We start from the raw sequence: 20619 nt of genomic DNA, 5'->3' as shown, positions 1-20619 counted from the left end.
CTCTAGACTAGACATGTAGGAGAGTAATGGAGTGATATAATAATAGATTTATGCCATAGGGTATCTGTGTTCGGGTCTATGATGAATCTAGATTAGTTGGTCCATATCCGCACAGCTTTGTCCTTTCCTCCACTGCCCACTCTCTGTCCGTCTGGACTCCAGTCCACGGCGAAGACCTCGTCTTTATGTCCTGGCAGGTCCATGGCGAGTTTACCCGTGCGGACGTTCCAGACCTTCAAGGTGGTGTCCTTCGACGATGACACAAGCAGGCGAGAATCGGCGGAGAAGCAGCACTGATATACAGCGCCTACATGGCCCCGGAGAGTGGTGATGAATCTAGATGACCTAGTCAGCCGCTGAATGATGGTGAAACATCCAACCTCACAACTTACTTTCCGTCCCGCCCATTCCAAAGCTTCACATGGTTGTCGAAACCCGCCGAGGCAATGTAAGCCATGTCTGGAGAGAACGTGACATGGTTGACCTCCTTCTGGTGACCTAGCAGCCGCGCGACAGGTTTGGTAGAGTTTTCGGGGTCCCAGAGATACATGGTGAAATCGTCACTGGCTGATACCAGCTTCTCGACGATCTTATTGTTGACCGTGGCAGCCTGTTCAAAGCGCTTCTTCGCTGCAGCCACCTTCTCCGTGTCCGACGCTGGAACCTTGCCGGTGTGGTCATGGTAGGCTGTTCGGAGAGCGAAGTCTGTTGACAGCGCCAGATGATTCACGCGATGCGCGTGGGCTGATAATGTCTGAAGCAGCGAACCATTCTGTGCGTTCCAGATCTTGATCGTTCTATCGTGCGAAGAAGTGTAGATCTTCCCTGTCCCACCCCAGCGTACGCAGGTGACCGAGCCCTTGTGTCCGGTGAGGACAGTGTCAATTCTTTTTCCAACCACATCCCATATGCGGACCGTCGAGTCTTTCGACGCGGACGCTAAGCGAGGCCTGCCCGCTTCCTGCGTATGATAAGGCTCCCACGCCAGACTGGTAATCCACTTCGCATGGCCCTTAAGTGGTCCTCCTAAAGCTGTTCCTTTTGCCGCATCCCACAGTCGCACAGTGTTATCCATACTTCCAGTAGCGATCATTGCTCCGTTGGGCGAGTAGGCTACAGCCAAAACCCAGCTGGTGTGGCCCTTGAGCGTATGCTTGGGAGTTCCTGTGTCGCAATCCCAGATCCGCGCTGTCGAGTCACCGCTTCCCGAGACCATTGTAGACGAGGACACTGGGGAGAAGGAAGTCGCAAGAATCGCCTCTCCGTGTCCGGCGATCGAAGCGGAGCATCGCGAAACAGCTTTCACCCGGAAGACGGCCTGCGGCGTGAAATAAAGGTGGATGGTATCTTCAGTAGTCTTCAGTCCTGGCTTAAGCAAGGAGTGATACAGGTCTGCTAGAATATCGATCGTTTGGCCATCTTTGTCGTCGGACTGGTAGGTAAATCGATATGGTACTCGTTCATCATCGTCCTAGATTCAACGAACAGAGCTTTAGTCTCGAGATTCTTTCGCAATTGATCATCCCTGCGTACCTACATTGCCTTGTAGTGTATTCAAAAGAGTCTCGAGATTCTTAATGTTGGCATCAGCCACCGGAACGGAGACTGAAGGCCCAGTTGCTGACCCGGTTGCTTGATCAAAGAATTGTACTCGGACGCTTCCCAGGTTGTCCGGGATGCTCTCGATTTCCTGCTGAAGTCGTGCCTTTTCGGCAGTCTCCAGCTTTTGACGCTTGCTCGGAGGGGGCAAAAGAGTCGCCATCTTGTCAAAAAGGGATTTTTATTAGCGATTGCTATGGTTGTTGTTGACTTGAGCAATAATCCCGACCCTCAAGAGGAAAAAATTCATCGAAATCCGTTATCGCGGGGGGTGGAGACTGCGCTAAACCGGATATGGATAACTCCCCTTATCGTATACAACAGCAGTAGTCCGAAGTACACAATCCTCCATTCCCCTCTTCCACTTCCTTTGCTCGCTTTTTCTGACGATGCTTTCCTATTGATTGTTAATTTTGCGAGATGACGAGATCATTGTCTCGTGTTTTATCCTCTGGGGTGCCTAGTTCTTTTGCAGCTCTTACCTCTAGACAGGATAGCGACCGACCCCGGACAGCAAGGCCAGCCACAACTGCTACAAGTGTTGCATCTCAGGACATCATATGTGCTATCAGTGAGTCTAGAGGAGTATCGTCAACTGTTGGACTTGCATTCGTCAATCTCTCAACAGCGGAAACAGTCTTATGCCAGATCTGTGACAGTCAGACCTATGCCAAAACGGTCACCAAGATCGCTGTTTTCGAACCCACAGAGATCCTTTTCATGAGCTCTGCCAGAGAATCCAAACTCTTCTACATCATCCAGGAAAACATCCCAGACACTACTTACACGTTCCTCGACCGCAGGTATTGGTCAGAGAAGGCTGGCCACGAATATGTGGATCGCTTGGCGTTTCCGCAAGATGTTGAAACAATCAAAATCACTCTTGGAGGAATCTACTTTGCATCGTGCTGCTTGGCTGCTGTAAGGCTTGCCCATCGATAGAATCTAAGTGTCATGACACTGATTCCAGCAGGTGCTCAAGTACATCGAACTCGAGCTTGACCGGGTATTTACATCACATTCTCTGCGAATCAGATTCGAACCTTCTCAAGGCTCCATGTCAATTGACTTGTCCACCATAACCTCACTCGAATTGATTCAGAATCTTCAGAATGCAAAGTCGAAGGATAGCCTCTTTGGCCTGCTCAATGAAACTTTGACTCCAATGGGTGCCAGGCTCCTTAGAGCCAACATTCTGCAGCCCTGTACAGAAAATTCGAAGTTGTTGGCAAGATACGACGCCGTCGAAGATCTCTCAACCAAAGAGGATATGTTTATCTCTGTCAGACAAGGTCTGTTCCAGTTTGATATGATGTGTTCGAAATACCACTAATCTCTGAGTGCCCCATAGCCCTGAAAGGTTTCATCGATGCAGACAAAGTTTTGACGTCTGTCAGTTCCCTCGCTCTATAGTACAGATACTAGCCATGGCTGACATAGCAGCTCATCCTCGCTCCCACAAAACGCACCTTTCAATACGTGGAGCAATCAGTCAACAACGTCATCATGCTCAAAACGTATGTATTGTCAATCAAGTCAATATATAAAGCACTTGCGACAGCTCAGAGTAGCCTTCTCATGACTATACGAGAGGTATATCCTGGCCCAACATATACTGTCTGCTGACCCACTGACGCCTGTCAGTTATGTGCTCCAGCCGGCCACCGAGCAATAGAACAGCTTGTTGAAGAGACATTGAATGAACATGTAACGTACCAGACCAAGCCACTTGATCTTAGAAATCAGCGTATATACTGCGTCAGGGTATCTTCACTCTCGCTGCGGACCGTATATTATTGACAGAAGCTAACGACCACCTCGCTGCAGGCTGGAGTTAATAGTCTCCTCGATGTCGCACGGCAGACATATAAAGAAGCAAATGTAGATGCCGCGGACCTTGTGGCCAAACTATCAGGTACATTGCATTAGTTCTACTTTCTTCTGGTCGATATTAATGCCTGTCCTTTCACAGAATCGCACAACCTCAATCTAGACCTCAAGTTCGAGTCGGCTCGTCAGTATTATATCAGTGTGTCCGCTTCGGAGGTAGAGACTCTCCCAGAAATATTCGTCAATATATACCGCAGAAAAAACCGCATCGAATGCCAGACCCTTGACCTCGTCAAGCTAAACCAGAAGATTATAGACGCACATAATGAGGTCATCAACATGAGCGATCAGACCATTCAAAATCTTATCAACGATGTCTGTTCGGAAATATCCGTTCTTTTCAAGGTGAGCGAAGCTATAGCCATGCTTGATATGCTTGCTGCTTTTGCGGAGCTTGCCACATGCAACGAATACATTCGACCTGAATTGACGGACGTGCTCGCTATCAAATCGGGACGGCACCCAATTCGCGAGAAGATCCATACGAAGAAGTTCATTCCCAATGATGCTTACGCAACCCAGCAATCGCGTTTCCAGATAATCACCGGCTCGAACATGAGTGGGAAATCGACGTATATCCGCTCACTTGCACTGATGACCATCATGGCGCAGATTGGCTGTTTCGTTCCAGCAGAATATGCATCTTTTCCGCTGATCCACCAGCTCTTCGCTCGCGTCTCCACATCTGACGATCTTGAGGCTAACGTCTCAACCTTCGCCGCGGAAATGCGTGAGATGGCCTTTATCCTCCGTAATATCGAGCCGCGGAGTATGGTGATTGTGGACGAACTCGGCCGCGGCACGAGTACGACCGATGGCCTTGCGATTGCCATCGCCATTGCGGAAGCTCTCATCGAAAGCCGCGCCCTTGTCTGGTTCGTTACGCATTTCCGCGACTTGGCCTTGATCCTGGCCGAGCGCAGCGGCGTGGTCAGTCTCCATCTGGCCGCGGAAATCTCACCGGATATATCTCAGATGGTAATGCTTTACAAGATCGCAGAAGGTCCAGACACGACGCAATTCTACGGCCTTGCAGTGGCAAAGCTTGTGGATCTGCCGCCAGGCGTACTGGAATGTGCTCAGGCAGTATCGGAGAAGTTGAACAAGATAGCACAGCGCCGGCATAGCAAGTCCAAGGCGCTCATGCTATCACGTAAGCGCAACCTGCTACTTTCTCTAAGAGAACAACTTATACAAGCGCGACACGGAACACTGGAAGGGGACGCTCTCCGGGAGTGGCTGAAAAAATTGCAGGATAACTTTGTACTACGTATGGCCGCCATCGAGGACGAGACGGCTGTGATGAGCGATGATGAAGTCGATAATGATTCAGATACTGTTCCGGCCGAAGCAGCACAAGATAACTTTGACCACCCATCTTCCGAGGAGTGTGCTGAAGGTGCCTCTGGTGACGAACCACAAACAGCCATTCTGATCTCATCGGCTTCTAATGAGTCGGTAACAGATTCCTCTTCAAGGGAAATGTCTCACGATGAGACCACGGCGGACTAATGGTTTTGGTCTATCACGGGCACAGCGAAACTAATCATATGACAGGGAACAATGCAGCATGTCGAGATACTATATCATTAGTAGCGTTTGACATATCTTACTAGGCAGACTCGTCAACCAACAATGAGATCCGTGAGGTTAGCTCCCATCCCTCTTGGTTCCTATGTAACTCCTTCTTTCTTGACAGAACACTGCATACCGTTTTACGCTATCAGAATTATCTCTAACACAATATGTAACCGCTTAAATACAAATCTCAGACGTCGACAGAGACAGACACTCTACCCAAAATGGAATAGTGTCTGCTTGCCTTTTTTGCCTTTGCCTTTCTTCCCTCCAGCTGACGACGACTCCCCGTAGTCATCCTCGGGCCCGTTTGCAGATGCAGAACCACTTCCGGCGGACGATGCCCAAGCATTGACCGGCGGGTGTTGGCGATTGTCCCATCGAACTGTCCCGCGAGTGAGGCCTGCCATGAGGACGTTCGGCTTTGGCGCTGCGGGGAGAGCAGGGAACGCTTCGGCGTCATTTGTGTTCCGCACGATGCGGGAGGGAGTCGGTGCCGAGCGGGAAGACGGGTTGATGGCGCTGGCCATGGATCGGGCAGGAATAGGGGCAGCTGCGGCCCAGGGAGTACTTGTTGCGGTCGCCCTAGGGGCAGAGCGGGCTGTAGAGGCAGAGAGAGGCGGGAAGGGGTTAGTGGAGGATGAGGATGTCGAGACGATAGAGCCACTTCTGCCAACAGCGGACCGGGAAGATTGTGCTGTTGATGACTTGAGTCGGAGGACACGCTTTCCGCCGACACCGCTTCCATTTACTGTGCCCGGTGACATGCCAGGAATTTGGCCTCCCGGACCTGGTAAAGCAGGATAGTCTTCATTGATCGCGCGCCAGTCGTTCCAGGCCTTCAGCAAGGCATTGCGCTTGGATTCATCCTCATAAATTTCCGCGAGCTCCTTGATAAGCTTTCCAAGTTCTGTGCTAGAGGTATCGAATAAGGAGAAGAAAGCATCGATGAGCTCGGTGGGTGAGAGAGCGGACGTGCGGTATTGAGAGACTTTGGAGCGAAAATCTGCCAGCTTGCTTGCGTCGTTCCGGAGGAGGTTGGATGCACGTTCAATCACAGCTGCGTGCCGCAGATGGCGAGCTTGATCCTGCGGAGTGGCTGGCCCAGACGGAGCCCCGACATTGAGCGCCTCCATTTCCGCAACTGGCGGGCCGGCGGGAGGTGTTCGAACCGGTGTTGCAGCACCAGACCTGGCTGGCGCGCGAACAGTTTGAGTATCATTGCGAGTAAGCTGGCCGCCAAAGCTGCGGGTAGAAACAGACTGTGCGCTCTGGATAGCCATCTGTCGCTGATAAGCGATCTCATCTCGCCTTAATGGCTGAGCGCTTGATACTGGCAGGGGATCCGCATTCGGATCACGGCCACGTCCAGCGCCACGGCGTTGTCTCTGGGGTTGATAAGGTGCTCTCAGGTCAAAGTCTGATAGATCGACCATCCGCGCGTCTCGTCTAGCATCCTTGGAGAGACCGTTGGGGTGGCACTCCAGCTGATGGGCTTTCAGGTCCATCTGTGACTCAAAAACGACAAACTTCTTCTCCAGACACTCTTTGTCCAGGCAGAGGAAATGATCCTTCTGGAAATGATCCTCAAGGGCATTGTAGTCGATGTAATACTGCTGCTGCCGACTCCCCGAACGGCGGTCGCATATGTGGCATCTCTCATGACGGTCACGACAGTGCGCATAGAGTTCGTCATCGCCGTAGAACCTCTTGCGGCAAAATCCACATTCGGGATGTCCTCTGAAACCACTTTGATCCAAGGCTCCGGGCACATCATCGCCATACTTCTCGTGTTTGCGCAGCTCTGCCATAGTGAAAAGTTCATGCTCATGCGTGAAGACCTTCTTATTGCGAGTGCAAAGATCGCTGAATGATCGTTAGCGACACGTCTATCACTCAACGCTCACAACAACCCATGTGTACATACCACATCACTTTGCCATGCTTGCTCTTGACGTGACGATGCAGATCAGGCCAACCCAAGCAAGCCACATCACAACTCCTGTCAGGGCAGTTGTACCGCAGCAGTAATACCGTGTCCTCGAAAATGTCATTATTCTCGTATTTGATTCCCAAATTATCATCCTTCTGAGAGAAATCTGCATCCGTGAAGTCCTCATATCGCTTTGCCGGATCATCCGTGAAAATTACATAGCTGGACTCGGTCTAGCCAGAAAACACAGGTTAGCGGGCACTAGAGAGGAGCATTCAGCCCATAAGACGAGACATACCCGGCAATGCGCACAAGCCTTGTTCTTATACAACGCTCGCAATCTCAAAGCACAGATGTGACAAGTCCGGTGATTGCACGGCGAAACCGAGCCGTGCGCGACGTTCGACGCACAAATGAAGCAGATCTCGCCATCGTCCGCGTCGTCTGTCGCCGCTGCAGCTACCTGCTTCCCTTCACCGTCTTTCGTCAGTGGAGCGCCTTGCGAGGGCGTTTCCCCATTAGCCTCCGGAGTTGCGTTCTCATCAGCGACTTGACCCGGTCTGGCACTGCGGTTCTGCTTATCGCGAACCCCGCCTCCTCGTCTGGGTCCCTGACCTCGGGGTCGTGCACCCCTTCCAGCACCATCGGGCGGACGTTGTGCGCCTTCTGTCTGTCCAGTTTGATGAGAGAACCCTCCTCGGCCGCGTCGTCGGTTACCACCACGGTTCTGGCCTTGCGATGGGGTCGCTCGGGGCTGCTCAGTTTCAGACATGACGACAGCTGGCCAAAATGTTCTGGGGGCCTTGGGGTGAGAAGGATGGGGCAATGCCCGAGAGGCAAACGTAGATTTTAAAGGGCTCAGCAATCCCCTTTGAATACGCGACAAACGATTGTCTGGGGCGAGCTGCGGAGGATTCTTTGGAATGCGGGCTGTCTGCACACTGCGGTGGGGTGTGCGCGGCGGGCAAAAAGTTGCGCTCACTGCTTAGTTATCACCAAGCTTCTGGGAATATACACGGAGTAGCTGATCCTTCGTTGACAAACCTTCCAAAGTCGACTGGCAGATTCGTCGAGAACAAGATTCAATCTCTCTACGGTCTACAGCGCGCTTAGAGCATATTATATAATTTTGCAGCTGGCAATAATTCTTGGTCCACTATCACGGTGGCCACACGGGTTGTTTGGCGGACAGATACTGAAATCAATTATTGAATGACTCATGATGATTCGTCCTTTGAAGCTATGGAAAGCTATCAACTATCAATGTCTAGCAGACATCCTCCGTCAAGTCCTACGTTGCGGAGGCAGCACCAACTCCCGCTGGAGAAACATATGAAAATGAGCATGGGCAGTCAAATCGCCAATGAGAGTAAGTATAAAAATTGAAATCGAATGGGTAGCGCCTGGAATCCAATGCGATATGCTGGAGAGGCAAAGAAACAGGATATGAAAAGAAAACAAATGTTCAGTATGCTCGTGATGGGTAGCAATGGCCACGCTGCAGTTGAAGCGGAAAATATCGTCGTGTATCGGTCGTATGAATGAAAGACTATTCGTCCGGGCTATACAGATTTTGATTGAGGATCTTGGTCATCGTGAACATGTGTATGCGATCTTGTTTGAAAACAGCGCGCATGGCGTCGTCGCAACGGATTTGACGTCGGTCGTTTGGATCTTGTAGATCGTGTTCACGAATATACTGCCAGAGTCTCTTCACTGTTTGAGGACGAGAAAGCTGTTAAACGATTAGTAGAAGTTCCAGGTTTCAGATAAGACAGGATAGGGGTGTGAGGAATAGCGTACCGTAGTCTCGCCGTCAAGCAATGCTGAAAGCGCCGGAGATAAGTTCAATGGTTTCTGTCTGATTGTCAGTCGAGACTGACATTCTAGAAGAAGTGCTAAGAAGTGCTGGAAACTCACATGAAAACCGCCAGATCGGTTCACTTCCTTCTTTGTCTCAGACCCCGAATCAAGATCCGAATCGTCCTCCGCCTTAACTTTCTTGGACGTTTTGGCCTTGGTCTTCTTCTTCACTGGTGCTGACCTACGAGCACTGGCACCTCTAGTCGGCCGAGCCCGCATGTTCTCCTCTGCTTGCAATTTGGCAGCATAGAGGGCATCTGCGTCGATATCGTGATCGGGCTTCTTCTTCTTTGCCGGGGGTGTTTTGCTTGATGGATCGGACTGGTCATCGCTCTCCGCTTGACGCTTCTGAGGGGATGAGGACGAAGCAGGAGGTGAGGGCTCCGCAGGTGTTACCGAATCATGGTTCTGTGCTTGACCGTTGGAAGTAGGGGCGGTCGATGATGCAGCCGCATCAGAAGACCCTCCAATGCCGCTCTGTTCCGCGAATATATCGAACCTTTTCATGATAAGCTGCTTAATCGCAGCCTATAGTAACAACGCGCGTTAGCGGAAATTTTGCAGGGCCCAGGGTGGACCAATATTGAGGGGGATAATTTGCGACAGAGTCGAGGACGGCGTTACGGACCTTCTGAGGAGTGAGATCATAGCCGACGACTTCCTGAAGGCCTTTGCGAATGCGCTTCTCGGAAATGGTATTCAAGTCGCTTTTTGCAAGAATTGAATCTATGACCTCTGTGTATCGGGCCTCAACGTCGGGGGATACTGTCGCGCAAGGCATGATGTCAGTAAAGACCGAGTTCGGAGCTTATACACAACATAGAATGGTGATCTTACGCGACATGTCGTCCAAGAGCTTCGATTTCTTATTTTTCCACAGACGCAAAGCTGGAGAAGTTAGAATTGAGGTTTGAGAAATCGCTACAGGTCGAAGTAAAGTGTTGATGAGAGTAGAGTGAGTCCTATGAGTATCGCAATGGTGATAGTTGAGCTCGCCCAGATCTAAGCGGTCACTCACTTGGCGCTTAGGACCGGCGGGGCATAAGAAACGGAGATAGGTACCTATATCTAGGGAGACAGGACGGGACGAGAAGAGGCATATAAGTCTTTTATGAACAAAGACAGGATGAAGACGGTTGACCCCACAACGAGTAAGGGTATTCAACCTGCAGCAGCAAAGAAGTCCGGGATGATGCGTCGGTGTTGTTGCTTTTCCCCAGTAATAGTAGTAGTAGTAGTACCTTAGAGAAGCGTAGAGTACTGACGAATCTTAACGTAGTTTACCAGTTTACCGTACTTCCCTCTCCCGATGTACGTACCTTACGAGAATAATACCACCTCGGTCTAGAACTATGCCGAATGAGGCAATCATGCATGAAAGCCCAGCCTGAGCCCAGCTGGGGCAGACGATGAGGTAAGCGCGCACGTGATTTGAGACAAAATGCTGAGTCAGCACAGCGCACACAGAAGCGGCTGCGCTTGGGATTTGCTCTTTTTGCCCTAAAATCGAAGGCCAGCCAAAACGGGGTTGACCAGCAGAAAATTAGACAAGACCTCACCCTCGATATTCCCACCTCCCCATCGCCTTCGCTCCACCGTCCACCGGTCACGAACAGCCATGGCGCCCAGTTTCGATACTTTGTCTGAGCAGGACCTCCACGAAGAGGAGGAGGAGGAGATTGACTTCTCCGGTGAGTGCGACTGTTTTGGGTGGACGTTTTCTCGCTTTGTTGCCCCTCATGGCTAACGCGGCTCTTTGTCCAACATCCAGATCTCAAGGCGCAATATGAAGTGAAGCTCGAAGAGGGTTTGGATACATTCGTTGTGATCGATGGACTCCCGGTTGTGCCCGAGGAAAGCAGACAAAAGCTCATCAAGTTCTTGTTGAGGAAACTCAACACGGTGGGCCACACGTCTGAAGATGCGGTCTTTATGCCCCTCAACGACAAGAACATGTCCGAAGGGTATGTAAAGGTGAAAGGACACGGAGTTGCAGCTCGGGTAATTAACCTTTTTACTTTCTACAGATATGCCTTCGTCGAGTTCGAGACCCCCGAACAAGCTGTCGCCGCGGTCAAGCAGCTGCACGGCACTCCCCTTGACAAAAAGCACACCCTTCTCGTGAACAAATTAATGGATATCGAACGCTACGGTCGCGAAGGTCGCATCGACGAAGAGTACAAGCCCCCCGCCATCGAGCCTTTCAAGGAGAAGGAGCATCTCCGCTCGTGGCTTGCGGACCCCAACGCGCGTGATCAGTTTGCCCTTTACCGTGGCGACAAGGTGGGCGTTTTCTGGAACAACAAGAACAATCCGCCCGAGAATGTCGTCGACCGGGCGCACTGGACGCAGCTTTTCGTCCAGTGGTCTCCCAAGGGTACTTATCTCGCATCTGTTCACCCTCAGGGTGTTCAGCTCTGGGGTGGTCCCGCTTTCTCGAAACAGAAGCAGTTCCCTCATCCTTTCGTCCAGCTCGTTGAGTTCTCGCCGCGTGAGAACTATCTGACGACCTGGTCCGCCCGCCCCATTCAGGTTGAAGAAGGCCAGTCTATTTTGACGTACGAGGAGGAAGGGAAGAACATTATCGTTTGGGATATTGCGACTGGAAAGCCTCTGCGTTCCTTCGTCTCTCACGATCTCACTGCTGGTCCTGCGGGAGACGCCGAGCCCAAGAAGAAGGTGCAGTGGCCTGCATTTAAGTGGTCTGCCGATGAAAAGTACGTCGCTCGCATGCTACAGCACCAGTCCATTTCGATCTACGAGCTTCCACGAATGAACTTGCTCGGAAAGACATCGGTGAAGATCGACGGCGTTATGGACTTTGAGTGGTCACCCGCAACTGTGACTCGGGAGGGCGTCAAACAATACGAACAGTTGCTCTGCTTCTGGACCCCTGAAATCGGCAGCAACCCCGCCAGAGTTGCAATGATGAGCGTCCCATCAAAAGAAATTGTACGAACACGTAATTTGTTCAATGTTTCCGACGTCAAGCTTCACTGGCAGTCCCAGGGTTCGTATGTCTGCGTGAAGGTGGATCGACACTCGAAATCGAAGAAGTCCATGGCCACCAACCTCGAGATTTTCCGGGTACGCGAGAAGGGTGTCCCTGTTGAGGTTGTTGACAGTCTCAAGGATGCTGTGATCAATTTCGCTTGGGAGCCCAATGGCAGTCGATTCGTTCTCATCACAACCGGCGAGGCTGTCGCTGGTGCTGCTGTTGCACCCAAGACCGCCGTGTCGTTCTTTGCCCCTGAGAAGAAGGGCGGAGCATTCGGTAACTTCAAGCTTATCCGCACCATCGAGAAGAAGAACAGCAACGCGATTTACTGGTCGCCTAAGGGTCGTTTCGTTGTCGTTGCTACCGTTCACTCCCAGACCAGCTTTGACATGGACTTCTGGGATATGGACTTTGAGGGAGAGAAGCCCGAAGCCGAGAAGGACTTTGCCGCCAACGTTCAATTGATGAAGACCATTGAACACTACGGTGTGACGGATATCGACTGGGATCCTACCGGTCGTTATGTCGTCAGCAGTGCTAGCGTGTGGACACACCAGGTAACAAGCCTTTGCCATCTTTTTCATCGATATTTGTAACATTGCTGACTTACCTCCTCTTCTAGTTGGAAAACGGCTGGAACATGCACACTTTCGCCGGCCAGACCCTCTCCGAAAACCCCACAGAGAAGTTCAAACAATTCCTCTGGCGCCCTCGCCCACCCACCCTTCTCAGCAAGGAGGAGCAGAAACAAGTGCGCAAGAACCTTCGGGAATACTCCAAGGAGTTCGACGAGGAGGACAGATACGCTGTCGATATTGCCAACACAGCCGTTGTCGAGAAGCGCAAGCGGGTTCTCAACGAGTGGCTCGCCTGGATCCGCCGGGAGAAGGAGCTCCTTGCCGAAGAAAAGGACGCCTACGGTCTCCCCGAGGAGGCCGACGACCCCAAGTTGGCCAAGGACGCCCTTGCAACCACACAAGAGCAAGGCGAGACTGTTGTGGAGGAGATTGTCGAAGAGATCATCGAGGAGAGCGAGGAAGTTATCGGTTAACTGGGGTTCTTTTTTCGTATCTAATGCTGTCCTCTATCTACCCTATTTCTTTTCACTCTTCTCTATCGACATCTTCGCCAATTTCTCTCCCAACATATCGGGATTTCTGTTTTTCTCTCCGCCTTGAGCCTCTTCCCATGATCAATTTGGCTTGGTTTCAGTCCAGAGGTGTCTGGAGCGTTCAAAAAGTGAATAGATATATGTGCTATCTCCCTATATGGGAATTTATGTACGCGATGTTGGTAGTACGAGAGATGACAAGGCATGAGCGAGCGGATCTTCGCAGAGCCGTACATAAATTTAGGTTTTCCATCTTCACACATCATACTAGATTCATAAAAACTATGAGCCCAACAAAAGCATTCTGATACTGGTCTCTCAGCCGTCCATCATACAATTTCTCAACACCACTGGTCGCCGTTGCCGTTGCACTTGCACTCGTGCTCGTACTGGTCCCAGTGGCAGAACCCGTCGTCTCCGGCCCAGAATACGTACTCGCCGACTGCACATTCACCCTGAATAACGCATTTTGGTTTCCAACCACGTTCCCGGCAGGCCAGTACTCACACACCACATACCAGGCCTGCGCCCTCGTATACCGACCCTCTTTGTCCTTTGCATCGCTCACATCTTGATACCCGCAATTGAATGCCGCGCACCCGACCTCCCTCGTCGCCCTCCAGACCAACTGCGTGAAATGGCCCGTTTCCTCGCTGAATCCCGTCGGTAACTTGTAGTTGTATTTCTGGCCCTCGTCGCCCCAGGCCGCGACGGCGGCTGCTGGGTCCTGGTAGCCGAAGGCGAGGTTCTCGCCGTATGGGCCGCCCTGGGATTATCAGTTTGGATGCTAAGTGGTACATTGATAGGGCTAGGGGCAATTGGCTCACTGAGTGCTTCCATTTGCATCCCTCTGCCCAGTGTTTGGCGTATTTTGTTAGCGTCTCGTTCCAGGTTAGTTGGCTTGCGTTGTGGTCGCGCCGGTAAGCGTTGCTGGTTGAGAGGACTGCATCTTTGAATATCTCGGGGGAAGTGTAGGAAGCTGGATGGGGGATTGTGGGTGTTACTGTGACTATGACCGTGGTTCCGGCTGCGTTGCTCGCGTGTATGCTGTGGAGTAGTTGGAGCCACAGGAAGATGGGGACAGCGAGCAGTCGATAGGTGGTAGGGATCATTCTGTTAGATCTTTAATTGGGTTGTTGTACCTCGTCCTGTGATTCATATGATCTCTTTGGGAATATATGGAAGTGTCGGTGCGAGACACAGACTCAGTGCAAGTGCTCTACTCATGTCGCACCAGTGAGCAAGTATATGGCAATTGAAATGAAACAAAAGCAGAGCAGATGATTAACCTCGGTGGTCCATGTTTATCTGCGATTCTGTATGGCGTGAGAAGAGTCGGAAAGTGTATTGGATGGCTCAGAGACAAGACATACTGTTCAATTCATCGTGTTTCAAACAACAATCACTCCAGTACACCACGGCGAAACACAATGGGAAACATGACGTTTTACCCAGCATGTTTGTCTCCAGGCAGCATCTTCTCTTTATAGGATGAAAACAAGGCAGTGGTGGAAGTGTGTGGCTGTGAGCGCTTGCGCTATGTATCAGCAGCCGCTCATTGACGTCAGTCCGACTGGCGGAAGTCTATCGGCATCAAATCAAGATAAGCTCAGCTTCTCCGGGGATGCCTTCTAGATGATGCTGGTATTTAAAGATTGAGTTCCTCAGAAAATACTCAAAGTTGCAGGCGGTGATATCAATTGAAGCTCCGGACTTCCCAAGGTGGAGAATTGCCATCCGTCCCATCCGTTGATCGATGACCGTATAACCATGTGGGTATTCTAGCCTGTCTATCCGATATCATCATATATACTAGTCATATTGAATAATCACATAACATTACACCCAATCCCATACATAGCGCGTTCCACGTCACGTTTAACCTGGAACCAGTCCGCGCGTCGTTCGGCGAACTCGTAGACTTCCTCCACCCTCCATATCCCATAGAACCGATCTGCATCAGCAATGATCGTCGCCAATTCTTTGGCATCAGAAGGATCGATCAGATAGATCTGCGCTAGCTCCCGGAAGGCTTTGAAGTAGAGGAGAAGATCGTTATTCTTTAAGCTTTGAATGAATTTAAAGTAGTGGTTCATATCGCTAGTAATAGTCAGAAAAGATCAATCACGACCTATGAATAGCCTGGGCAGTCTCACCTTATAAGCTTCAAGGAGCCTTCAATGCTGATCCTCTGACGCTTCAAATGCTTACACAGAGCTGTGAAAAGTCGTAATCCGACCTCCTGGTTGAAGACATCTAGCGTGCTCTTGTCCGTGCTTCCTACCAGCATCTGCGTAGGTGACGAAACGACGTCAACCACGGCCGCGGCCGCCTCACTGACAGCTACATCCATGGTCTTTCGGTAGGGATCCGTAGAGACATCGGGATTGAAGTCAGTGGCATGCTGTCTGGTCGCGAGGATATAATCCACTTCCTCCATCAGGACATCGATACCCTTGTTCAATCCGGCAGCGACACGTTCGTCCAAGATCTGCTCGAATTTCTTCTTTTCCTTCACGGCAGGATCGAGAAAATCGTTCCGATCGGTGATCTTGGTCCCAACAAGCTCTTGCTCGTAAAAGACATCCATCATTTGCAGGATAAGGTCACCAACGTTCACCAGTTCCAGGAAGGTAACTAGAGGCTCGACCCCTGCCTGATCGCGCTCGCCTTGTTCACGAGGTCTATAGTTGGATAGATGGTCGACCGCTTTGTTGAAACCGACAATAAGGTGTTGATGTCCCAAAATACGTAAGAGCGAGACAAATATCGCCTCACATTGCTGTTTGGCCGCCGCTCCAGTCTCACCTCCTATCTTCACAAACTGGGCGGCACGGTCGAGGCTGGACTTGGCCGAGTGAACTAGGCTGAGAGCGATTTCGATACTAAACAGAGACCGGATGCCCTCCAACTTTGACTTCATGACGGCAGCCTTAGCTGCAAGTTCTGTGGTGGGAGGGGCCTCAACCGTAGGGGTAAGAGCAGGGGACGCAATTGTGGAAAACCTGTTCGGGCTCTTGAGCGCTGAAGACGGTTCGCTGCCGGCGGACTCTTGATCGGATTTTGTTTCGCTTGACTTGGAGCTCGAAAAGCTGGGGAGAATGTTGACGGGCGCCATAATCACCTTTTTAAACGACGTCAAAAAGTCACGCTTGTCAGCCTGTCGATTGACATTGGACATCAGAAATGATTCAGTTGAAGCGGCCTGCTCTGACAGTTGCCTATCCCACTCATCCACTACAGCCGCAGAGTTCTTCCGGAAGTGGTCCAGCTCTTCTGCAAGGTACAGATCAATGTGAGGCTCGTATACTTTCGCCACAATGTGATGCAAAAATTCGTCAAGCGTGTCAGTTGTGTTCTGGATTGGTAAGAGTGCTTCTGACAAGTTCAGACACTGCGCGAATGTCCCCGAGACGGCGATTAGATATGATTCAAGATGTGAACGATGCAACTCGTCGAAGATCGCGGTCAAGAATGGATATAGCACGTCTTGTGCGACCTTTTCAACAAAAGCCGGTCCAACATTCATGTTCGGGGGAAAGGCGCGGTTGATTATCGAAACTTCCTCGTTGTAAGCCACACTCAGCCTGGTAAAGAACGCCTGGGTATGTTCGAGCTTGACCCGTTGGTTCAGGCCGTCAATACAGTCCGCTACCCTGCCCAAATCAGATTTTCGAGTTATCAAGTGGTTATGGTTGATGAAGAATTCTAAAGCGGAATCTCCGCCGTTCAGAGTGAAGAGAACATGAGCGTATTTGCGCATCGCGCCGTCAATATCTTCACTCTCGTAACCTTGTCGAAATTCTTTCATAGCGGCTGTTTCGAACATTGATATGGCAGATTGTAGGCGCGCGTTCCTTTCCCGCCAACCTTCGGTTGTATCGCACTTAGCGAATAATCGCAATTGAAATAGTATTTGCGCTTGATGCTCAGGATCCGGATATTCCTTGAATATTAAATTATCCGGGGATGGCCCAGATGTGACGATGTCGTCGTAGAACGGCGCCAATGCAGCATGGACCTTTCCATACTCAACGCGTGCTTCTCCGCGCACTGATCTCACTTGCTTCAACGCGCCCAATACAGGGTCCTTCTCCAGCTCGCGAGCCTCTTCGGGAGGAACAGAGGTGGAGAGTTTAATCTGATCAAATCCATCCGATAGTGTATTCAAACTGATCGCTGGGGCTTGTTCACTAATTGGTTGTCCGGTTTGCTCGGCGACCTGTTGCTGCTCGACAGACTCCACGTTCGCGATCGTCCCAAAAGTCTCTTCAATATGTTTTCGAGCTTCAAACTCATTCCAGCATCCCATGCGTTTCAGTTTTTGCACCCATCTTGTATCATCGTAGGCCATTTCGCGCAGGAGTTTCGAAGACCGTGCGGCACGGATCAGATCGACGGGCGAAAGGTAATCGAGAATAGAGGACATGATCTCTAGTGGTGGTCAGATTTGTTAATATAACTAGATATACTACCGGCAATATGAGCCACTTGATCCTGTTCAGCATACCTGCTGGAAGGGCAGCCCGGGAGATCTCCTCCATTGAGGCCATCTTGAGTGAAGCCAATACGTCTCTGCGCGGTTTCCCGCCAGCTTTCGGCCCATCCCTCGCGTTCGCCATCTTGTTGTTTCGGGTTTAACATCGGGAGAAAATATTTCAGACCTCCCGATGATAGCTTTGAAAGCTCGAGGCCGCGGAGTCACCCTGGGGATATACTGCGGGGCAGGATGGATATGGGAGAGATCCAATGTTGAGCAGAGAGGCTACCTGTTCAAACGACACAAGTAGACATTGTCAATTATAACCCCAAGGTCCAACAGAATGGACCGTGGTGCTGGTCGATAATTTATGTTTGCGGCTGAAGGCTGGCAATGTGCCCAAGGACCCTTTAAGGCCTTGGCCAAAATAACTAAGTTCGCCTGGTGAGTTCCCCGGAAAATCCACACGACAGATCGGTGGCCCGATCTCCGGCACCAACCAACAATACCCAGGAAATTAGCAGAATGGTGCCTAGACCGTACAAGATCTCTTTGATGATGACTATGTCAAATTAGGAACAGAAAATTTAGGCGATATGGCAATCCAGCGACCAGCTTTTTTTTACTGAACCGTTTGCGAAGTAGATGGAAAATAAGGCTCATGTTGGCTTTACAGGATGAACATATATTCTACGGCATCAGAGCCACTTCAGCATTTGTTTACATAACAGGTACCTGCATGAAGTAACACGAGGAAGCTCTAAAACCGGAGAAGATCATATGCATGGAAGATATATCTGGCATCGATCCGAGAGACTCCGCCTGTAAGTTTTAAGAAGCAAATATTGCATGCATATCAATGTATGTTGTAGATGCGATAGATAGGCTCAGCAAGCAGATATACTAAAAGCTGTGTTGGGACGGTGTGTACTGCACCTGGCTCTGGATCGTACGCAGTCCTGCTTAACACTACCTATTCCACTCCGTCACCCACGTTCATCTTTCTTCGAAAGGCAGACATCTATTCAGGCTTCTTTCTTCAGTTAGTAGTTACAGGTTACAGAGTACCTCATATCTCCTGCCGACAAGGAATGAGCGCTCCTATTTGTGCTCCATAGCCCATCCTCGATGGAAGTCCTTCAGCAGCCAGTTCTCCATGTGGAAGCTCGCGTCAAGAGTAGCAGTGACGGCATCATTGTTCGCACAGATCTGGTACTGCGCTTCTGTACCTCTCAACAACTTGTCAAGATTCTAAGTCAGGTAATCACAGATCAGGGGTGAGATCACACAGTGGTTGATTGAAAATTTTGTTGTCCTATCTCTGGGGCAGAAGATAAAATCCTTCGGTATTTCTAGAACAAGAAAAAAACTAAAGAACAGCGTCTGATACCAGCCTAGAGGGTCTGAAGGAGCCACATGCACAGGCTCTAGAGTCGATACTCGTCACCGAGTGTACCGACGGTGATCTCGAGTCCGGCGCATACCGTCTTCAAAACGTCCAACTAGATCTCCAAGCCTATCAACTTCGCACACAACTTGATCAAGAGAGAAGCCAACATAACTTGCACGAGGACGAATTAGAGGATAATGTGGACGATTCAGGAAACACCAAAGTTTTGATATTACCAAGCACGGAATTGGATGGGCTATGGGAGTCGTATGGTGATCCTCTTCTTCTGAAGAAGCGGCATCGAACTCACGGATATGAGCAGTCTGCATTACGACCAGCCTCTACAGTCAACATTACTCCGCGCCATAACTCGAATGGGTGGGTAATCTTTCGTTGATACTGCATCTTTAGGAATCGCATTTAACGATCTGGCAGTGTCCTTCTCTGCTCGGAAGCTTGATAAATGGACGATCAACTGGAATAGGTTAATCCTGATTTGGGGTCCCCCGGGAACAGGGAAAACGAGCCTGTGGTGGGTTAATCAAGATCAAGTTACAATCGTTGACTGACAGCATCAGCCGCGGCCTGTCCCAGAAGCTTGCGATACGCCTCGGAAAGCATTACCCACAGAGTAAGCTGGTTGAGATCAACGCTCACTCCCTCGGAAGCAAGTTTTTCGGCGAAAGTGGCAAATTGGTCAGCAAAGCGTTCGAGAGCATTGAGCTACTGCTTGAGGAGGAGGAAGATACTTTCGTCTGCGTGTTTGTAGACGAAATCGAAACGCTGGCAGCCCGAAGGGAACGCGCTCTGAGTAGCAAAGAGCCCTTTGACGCTGTTCGAGCAGTTAATGCCTTACTCACAGGACTTGACCGGCTGAAGCAGCATCACAATGTTGTTGTGATCTGTACGAGCAATTTGGTCACAGCTTTGGTAAGTGGTCATCACGCAGAGCCTTGCCGAGGGGAATTTACTGAAGTTCGTTTAGGACCAGGCCTTCCTCGATCGCGTCGATATCAAGCAGTTCGTACCTCATTTATCCAACAGAACCATTTATGGGATCTATAAAGAGTGTCTGGAAGAACTAAGCCGGCGAGGCATTATCGAGGGCGCTTCGTTTGACGTTGTTCAAGTCAATCCGGAAGATCCACAGACGGCATTGCAATATGTGGAGCAGCCTGCAGAGTCCTTGATGCTACCAATGTTTGAAGAGATGCTTCTCAACTATCAGATCTTCCCGAACGCCATACCTAAGCAGCTTGCGGATGCCGCTTCCGCCAGTGTGGTGAGCGACACATCCTCAGTTGAATGACATAGTGACAGGCTCCTAATGGCAGTTATGATAGGGACTGAGCGGTCGTACGATAAGAAGAATGCCTGCTCTATCTTTGGTGCTTCATTGCAGCAGCACCCGATGTGACATTCGAGCCGCGCTTCAAGCATTGCAAAAGTGCATAGCGTCGGAGATCCAGGCCAAGACTGAGGCCATGTGACGAACCGCACACTTCCATACTACTCCGTACGGCAAACTACGGGACCGGAGGGTGGTCGGATAGCCTCGAGAGCTAGGTACGAATTGGCTGCGATCCAATGTGAAACGTATTCTTCAGATACTGTAATCGTAATATTGTAGTATATTGCAGCTAGAAAAGAGTCGACTGTGTTTGTTTCTAAATGGCTATGGTACTGCTCTGGCTTGATCACTGAAATTTGTTGTTCCGAGAATTCGCGGTTTTCACCGAAGGCAGCTAGAGCCGGGGCGGCAGCCAATCAGCGCGAG

The 20619-nt window shown here is 50.6% G+C and overlaps 8 protein-coding genes across 8 annotated transcripts; 3 read left to right on the top strand and 5 right to left on the bottom strand.

The window, feature by feature from the left end:
* Positions 1-34: 34 nt before the first annotated feature.
* P174DRAFT_396561 (WD40 repeat domain-containing protein) lies at positions 35-1820 on the bottom strand. Its single transcript, XM_024823750.1, has 3 exons — positions 1538-1820; positions 393-1471; positions 35-336 (listed from the first exon to the last, which is right to left on the bottom strand). The coding sequence occupies exons 1-3, from the start codon at positions 1760-1762 to the stop codon at positions 93-95; spliced, it is 1548 nt and encodes a 515-aa protein (XP_024678381.1). The 5' UTR covers positions 1763-1820; the 3' UTR covers positions 35-92.
* A 143-nt stretch (positions 1821-1963) lies between these two features.
* Positions 1964-5001, top strand: P174DRAFT_515804 (MutS family protein MSH4; the record flags this gene model as incomplete). The annotated part of the gene is made up of 7 exons (XM_024832224.1): positions 1964-2520; positions 2573-2891; positions 2951-2991; positions 3043-3192; positions 3244-3363; positions 3427-3514; positions 3572-5001. Exons 1-7 carry the CDS (start codon positions 2020-2022, stop codon positions 4999-5001), a joined length of 2649 nt encoding a protein of 882 aa, XP_024678380.1. The 5' UTR covers positions 1964-2019.
* A 63-nt stretch (positions 5002-5064) lies between these two features.
* Positions 5065-7938, bottom strand: P174DRAFT_396555 (E3 ubiquitin-protein ligase HEL2). The gene is made up of 3 exons (XM_024823749.1): positions 7299-7938; positions 6995-7233; positions 5065-6933 (listed from the first exon to the last, which is right to left on the bottom strand). The coding sequence occupies exons 1-3, from the start codon at positions 7770-7772 to the stop codon at positions 5283-5285; spliced, it is 2364 nt and encodes a 787-aa protein (XP_024678379.1). The 5' UTR covers positions 7773-7938; the 3' UTR covers positions 5065-5282.
* A 611-nt stretch (positions 7939-8549) lies between these two features.
* P174DRAFT_378614 (SWIB/MDM2 domain protein) lies at positions 8550-9644 on the bottom strand (the record flags this gene model as incomplete). Its single annotated transcript, XM_024822848.1, has 4 exons — positions 8550-8735; positions 8804-8857; positions 8921-9391; positions 9492-9644. 4 exons carry the CDS (start codon positions 9642-9644, stop codon positions 8550-8552), a joined length of 864 nt encoding a protein of 287 aa, XP_024678378.1.
* A 735-nt stretch (positions 9645-10379) lies between these two features.
* On the top strand, positions 10380-13240 carry EifCb (translation initiation factor eIF3 core subunit b). Its single transcript, XM_024828397.1, has 4 exons — positions 10380-10554; positions 10635-10827; positions 10891-12418; positions 12484-13240. The coding sequence occupies exons 1-4, from the start codon at positions 10482-10484 to the stop codon at positions 12910-12912; spliced, it is 2223 nt and encodes a 740-aa protein (XP_024678377.1). The 5' UTR covers positions 10380-10481; the 3' UTR covers positions 12913-13240.
* P174DRAFT_378265 (putative extracellular SCP domain protein Pry1) lies at positions 13235-14084 on the bottom strand (the record flags this gene model as incomplete). The annotated part of the gene is made up of 2 exons (XM_024822819.1): positions 13235-13738; positions 13800-14084. The coding sequence occupies 2 exons, from the start codon at positions 14082-14084 to the stop codon at positions 13235-13237; spliced, it is 789 nt and encodes a 262-aa protein (XP_024678376.1).
* A 576-nt stretch (positions 14085-14660) lies between these two features.
* Positions 14661-17844, bottom strand: P174DRAFT_396541 (exocyst complex component Sec10 family protein). The gene is made up of 3 exons (XM_024823748.1): positions 17483-17844; positions 15129-17406; positions 14661-15072 (listed from the first exon to the last, which is right to left on the bottom strand). The coding sequence occupies exons 1-3, from the start codon at positions 17592-17594 to the stop codon at positions 14802-14804; spliced, it is 2661 nt and encodes an 886-aa protein (XP_024678375.1). The 5' UTR covers positions 17595-17844; the 3' UTR covers positions 14661-14801.
* A 736-nt stretch (positions 17845-18580) lies between these two features.
* On the top strand, positions 18581-20332 carry P174DRAFT_378253 (putative pachytene checkpoint component Pch2; the record flags this gene model as incomplete). Its single annotated transcript, XM_024822816.1, has 8 exons — positions 18581-18664; positions 18723-18798; positions 18851-19109; positions 19165-19220; positions 19278-19374; positions 19421-19772; positions 19828-20124; positions 20186-20332. 8 exons carry the CDS (start codon positions 18581-18583, stop codon positions 20330-20332), a joined length of 1368 nt encoding a protein of 455 aa, XP_024678374.1.
* Between the last annotated feature and the right edge of the window lie 287 nt (positions 20333-20619).

The sequence above is a fragment of the Aspergillus novofumigatus genome (assembly GCF_002847465.1).
Source record: "Aspergillus novofumigatus IBT 16806 chromosome Unknown P174scaffold_9, whole genome shotgun sequence".
Taxonomy (NCBI): Eukaryota; Fungi; Ascomycota; class Eurotiomycetes; order Eurotiales; family Aspergillaceae; genus Aspergillus; species Aspergillus novofumigatus.
Note: the sequence above shows the minus strand (reverse complement) of the source record. Positions and strands in the feature narration are given on the sequence as shown.